Source organism: Wyeomyia smithii, chromosome 1 (assembly GCF_029784165.1).
Source record: "Wyeomyia smithii strain HCP4-BCI-WySm-NY-G18 chromosome 1, ASM2978416v1, whole genome shotgun sequence".
Lineage (NCBI taxonomy): Eukaryota > Metazoa > Arthropoda > Insecta > Diptera > Culicidae > Wyeomyia > Wyeomyia smithii.
Window position 1 is genome coordinate 82,347,061 of NC_073694.1, and position 6,000 is coordinate 82,353,060.

General features: G+C 36.5%; 1 protein-coding gene across 4 annotated transcripts in view; it reads right to left on the reverse strand.

Annotated features, from left to right (window-relative positions):
• Nucleotides 1-1,952, reverse strand: part of LOC129726236 (neuropathy target esterase sws) — a 95,675-nt gene extending 93,723 nt beyond the window's left edge. Inside the window, exons 1-3 of one of the 4 annotated variants that reach the window (XM_055682978.1) lie at nucleotides 1,892-1,952; nucleotides 1,457-1,743; nucleotides 1,220-1,301 (exon numbers count right to left, since the gene is read on the reverse strand). In XM_055682978.1, the coding sequence (XP_055538953.1) occupies nucleotides 1,220-1,301; nucleotides 1,457-1,555 (181 nt within the window). In that variant the 5' untranslated portion in view covers nucleotides 1,556-1,743; nucleotides 1,892-1,952. Of the gene's footprint in view, nucleotides 1-470; nucleotides 577-1,219; nucleotides 1,302-1,456 lie in introns of all 4 variants that reach the window. The other 3 variants (XM_055682979.1, XM_055682980.1, XM_055682977.1) reach the window with 3 other exon arrangements.
• Nucleotides 1,953-6,000: the final 4,048 nt, after the last annotated feature.

Sequence of the window (6,000 nt, forward strand, 5' to 3'; positions counted from 1 at the left end):
CAAAAGGCTGGATGACTGGGGATTTCTTTCTGAAATGGCTCGAGCATTTTGTGAACTTTGCACATCCATCATCCCAATCGCCAGTATTGTTGATTCTTGACGGGCACAGCAGCCACAAGACGCTACCAGTGATCAACTTTTGCAGAGATCATTTCGTCCATCTTCTGAGTCTTCCGCCGCACACGAGTCACAAACTGCAGCCCCTTGACAGGACATTCATGAAACCGTTTAAAAACTCTTATCATGAACGCTGTAACGCGTGGATGCGGAAAAACACAGGAGCTCGAATAACAGACTACGAAATTGCTGGGCTTGTGGGAGAAGCTTACGGGAAGGTGGCACGAATTGATATTGCAGTTTCGGGTTTCCGGTGCTCAGGAATTTATCCATTCGATCAACATATTTTCTCGAACGTTGATTTTCTTCCCTGTGATCTTACAAATCTTCCGCTGAAAGAATGTACAACTGACCCTGAAGATCTGGATGTCAACCCGTCAGCCTATTCGGTAGCTACAGTTGTCGCATGCATCCAAAAACTGTCACCTCTACCCGATGCCGCACAGAAACGTTCGGAATCTAGGAAGCGAAAATCAGAAAAAAGCACAATTCTTACATCATTCTCAAATAAAACACTGATTGAGGAAAAGGAAAAGAAAAAGCGAGTTAAGCAGTCCATGCAGAATTTTCGTAGAAAACAGAAACCAACCGAAGGACAGAGCGAGAACAACAAAGAAAACCACTTGGAAATAAAACGTCCTAGACGTGTTTGTTTAGTTTGCCAGAACACCAACAAGGAAGGCTTTGTAAGGTGTACATCATGCAAGGACTGGACACACAAGGCTTGTGCGGGTATTGTAAAGCGTCTCCCTACATTTTTGTGCCATTGGTGCAGGGTTTGATGAAGAAGATTGTTTTGTCCGGACATTGAGGACACTGTGTCCGGACATAGAGGACATGTTTCGTTTTGACTGAATATGAATTCAAAATGTTTTCAAGCACTAATCGAAACTAAGCAGGATTATTTTTTTTCTCATGTTATTTCTTGATCATAATATTGTTTTTCTTTGAAATAGTAAATAAATAAATAAATAAAAAGTTGCGTATTTTTAGTTATTGCTTAAAAACCTGAAGTGTCCGAACATAGAGGACTTCCCCCTATATCAGCTATTTGAAAAGGTGTGCGCCAAACGCTACGACTTTCAATGGAACAATTACTTACTTTTCAAATAGATCCGTCTCCAACAGTATATGCCAAATGTGATGCCGATGAATAACAAGAGCAAGCTCAAAGACCAGGCAAACTGCAATAAGAAATAAATAGCTTGTGTATAATTCTAAGGACAGAAAGTTTAACTAAATTCAACTAAACTGTTTGAAATGCAGGGGAAGTCATTAATGCAAAAATAACATTGTACACTTTATGTTTTTGCATAAGTAATTAATTTGGGAAACTTACATTATTTCTTAACTCTTTGGCTATTATAGTATACCACGAATCTTTAAGAATTGTTCCATAATCGGAATAAGAACGTTTAACTAGTCCTACAATATCCATTCTATATTAGTTGTTAGCTGCGTTATTATCGATTTGCGTGCAATTGGATACACATCGTAATGCAAAAACAATATACTTTAGCACTATCAGAAATACTTGACAATGCTGTATCAATTCGTCTCTTTAGTCACCACTCTCAATTAGTTTAAATGGCATAAAATTGATATTCTAGAATAGTTACTCTATTGCTATTTATAAAACAATAAATAGAATAGGGGCCTTCACATCGAGCGCGTATACAAATAATCAGCCGTAAACTGTGTATCTTCCATTACTCGTCAATGGAGGTGAGTATTTTTACGGCTGGGTATTTGTATACGAGCTCGACATGAATACCCATAATGTTGTTGTAATGTAATCACTCGCGAACGTTACGGACGAATCAACCGATAATGACAGAAAAAGAGCACTATATAATACCCAAAGAACATCAAATTTTATAGGGGTGTTGATGTAATATTGACAGTGGACAGTAGATATTTCCGCTATTAAGCCGTATGAATGAAAGCGTTTGCTTTACTCATCCCGTGCAAATCTTTATATATATATATATATATATATATATATATATATATATATATATATATATATATATATATATATATATATATATATATATATATATATATATATATATATATATATATATATATATATATATATATATATATATATATATATATATATATATATATATATATATATATATATATATATATATATATATATATATATATATATATATATATATATATATATATATATATATATATATATATATATATATATATATATATATATATATCGTTACTTTTCCAGAACATGAACAACCCTATGTGCAGTGTCAAAGTTGTTGATATCTTACAACAACGTTGCCAGTATGCCAGATAAGTCTGGATTTTGCCGGGTTTTTGTTTGCGCGCCATACAAACAGTTAAACCCTAGGGGTAAGACACTCTTGGTATATTGCGATATATTTCCAATATTCAATATTAAAAAATATTAATGGGTTCGATGATGGCAATTTCGGTCACGGGTTACTTTAAAACACGTTTTATTATGTCAAAGCCGACGTTTCAAGGATGTATTTCCTCGTCCTCAGGGCAAAAACAAAACAAACAAGTTCTCGTCAAAATATGGTGCATTGGTGTTAAATTGCTGTTGGTTAACTACACTACAAAAGTATCTTCCAACACACATCACACACGATTCGTGTGTTGGAAGATACTGTTGTAGTGTAGTTAACCAACAGCAATTTAACACCAATGCACCATATATTGGTGTTAAATTGCTGTTGGTTAACTACACTACAAAAGTATCTTCCAACACACATCACACACGATTCGTGTGTTGGAAGATACTGTTGTAGTGTAGTTAACCAACAGCAATTTAACACCAATGCACCATATTTTGACGAGAACTTGTTTGTTTTGTTTTTGCCCTGAGGACGAGGAAATACATCCTTGAAACGTCGGCTTTGACATAATAAAACGTGTTTTAAAGTAACCCGTGACCGGAATTGCCATCATCGAACCCATTAACTATTTATTGGTCAAACAACGCTTAACATTAAAAAATATTTACCGTTCCATTTTCGGGCATCCCTCTATCTATATCATAGCTCATTGCCGTTACATCAAGCGTTACATTATCGTTGGAGAATGTCAACTGACAGATAAACGATAAATATCAAAATATATCAACCAATATTGTGTTATATTATCGAAATATTTGTCATGAAAACAAAGGTGTCTAGCCCCTAGGATAAACCTCAGAATCTGCCAGATATTTGAAAATGAGACATATTTTTGCCAGATTTCACCCACTTACTTACCTACAGACGGCGAGAACAATAAAGAGGACTTCACTTATAATTTTGTCGGGAATTTTATCCGACCATGAGTGCCAGATTTTTGCCAGACTTTTTATATTTGTTTTGCCAGATTTTATTGAAAACTTAGTGGCAACGCTGTCTTACGATTACACTGTAAAATAAATCCTCAGTTCCGCGGAGTGATTTGCTATAAACCTAAGGGCATCCTCAACGGTGCCCTCTTATACTTCGTTCAACTTCATAAATAGAGAGCAACATGTCAAAAGGGTCTATCTACTTTCATCGATTTTCTTGATTGACTCTTCATTTGTTTAATAGTTCAGCTAAAGTAACTATTCCCAAAGTGGTGTTTACTTAAAAAGCTAGATGAAATTCTCCGCTAAGGACATATCATGAAACGTGTTTAAAAAGCGGTGGCGGTTGAAAGAAACCGATCGATCAAAAAATCGATCAAAGCAGATAGATCATTTTTACATGTTGCTCTACAAAAACTTCATTCACTGTTTGGCCGTCAGTATTTCATCGATCAATTTACTGAAAACCTAAGGGAAGAAATCTGGCTTCTTACTCTTCTTCTTCACCCACCTCGATGATCCCTGTTGTATTTTTCGTAAGTGATGCCATTCACTCGGAAAATACTTGAATGTTTTTAATGCTTTTCATCAGCATTATGCACAATTCCTTCTGCAGGCGATAGTTTTACCGTCTGAGGATTACCGGAGAATCTGCATCTTTAATATCCTTAAAATCAAACGTGTCATCTATCAATGATTATGATTCATTCATTGAGTCATCTGAATTGTACACCCCGCACAAGCAATATGCCTAAACATGCCTAAACAGGTATGTTTCAAACTTAATCCAGAACGGATTCAAAAGTAGAAGTGAGCATACACTACACTATTTACTTCCGACATTCAGGAGCGATATGCTGTTCTTATGCTTCACGAAAACCGTATTAACTCCTTGCGCACTTTTAGATATTTTGGTAATTGATATAAGTGATGATCCAAGTCGGATCTCCTACTACACCCGCATTTGTACGCTTTGTACTTTATTTTGAATGCTCACTTGAAAATGTTTTAGATTACAACAGGCGACATCATAAAAAAACATAAATCAAAATAACGAAACATGTTGTTCAGCAACACTGCCAGCAAGCCTGATGATAAAATTTAACGCACTCGGGATCAGGCTTCGAAATGGTCACGGTAGAACCACATTTCACTGCGATAATCGTCTTCTTCTTCCTCTGACGCTACCAAGACTCGCTGTCTGAATACATTCTTAAACAAACATGTCAAATGAGTATCGCCATCACGACGTTATTTTCCTCAAACGTATTTTGACAATTTTTTCTAAAAATGAGAATTACGCACGTTAAGTGCGTGTATTCTGGAATTTTTTCATAGCATTGATCTTGTAATAATATTTCTCGCCGTCAATGAACGAAGTAGACAAAAATTGGCCGAAAAAACATCGCTAAACGATTGACAGTGTGCATCTCTTTGATACGCGAGTGTCGTTTGACTATTCTTTTCTTTCTGTGTGCTGAGCGGCGATGGTTTGGTTATATAACATTTACGAGCGAAAGCCGACTGTGACGAACGCTAAGGAAGCGAGATCAAATGAAAATGGTGACCGTTTACAAGCCTGCTCGGGATTTTCAATTTCAACCAATCAGCGAGTGGTTCCCAAAGTGGATGCAAATCTATACCCAGTTGTCTCCCCTTAGCTGAAAACCAGTAATCGACACAGGGATTCGTGATAAAACAGCAAAACTGTTTGCTGAACAGGAAACTGTTAATGAATGTGTTTTGTTTTGTTCACACAACATTTATTTGACACGGCACAATACAAATTAATTTAATGAATGTTTGTTTGATCCCAGCGAATAAATCGATATGTCAAAAATCTTCATGCCAAGCTGGCTTTTACCCTTATTTTTTGTTACTCTAAAGTGAGTTAGGTATCACCCATTGTTGGTACGGTTGAAGCTTTCGGGCTCCTTGGAGCAAACGAGTATTTTTCACGTCGTATCAGCTCAAAGCTATAAATGATTTATTTCAATAAACGTGCTTAATCTAATTTTGTCTACCTACAATTTGGTATCCGATTGGTAATATTTTCAACCGTCCACCGCTATTCTAATTTGTATTTATTTACTGTGAATTTTATATAATTTTTATAAGAAAAGAGAAAAACAATCTTTAGTTTAAGGCAAAATAATTACGTTAGAGTTGAACAATTTTGCTGCTGTCTGACCAGTTTCTGGCTATTGTTTAACATGACAATCATTTTTCGTGGTGGTCGATCTTGTCAAACCGCTGACGTCTACAACCTGTCACTGTCCGATTGACCCGACTTGTATGCAACATCCTCCCCCACGTGTCGCCGGATGCTCCTAATCGGCGTCACCATCCTGCCTTATATCCAACAAGGCAAGGTTGCATACCGCTCTGTCTTTCAGCACTGCTCCACTCGCAATTCGTACGTCTGCGCGACGTGGTACTCCGTCTTTCCCCGGATACGTTTTTATTACCAGTCCCTTGATCCACCGGTTTCTGACACCTTCATCTACAATCATCACTAACTCACCTTCTCGAATAGT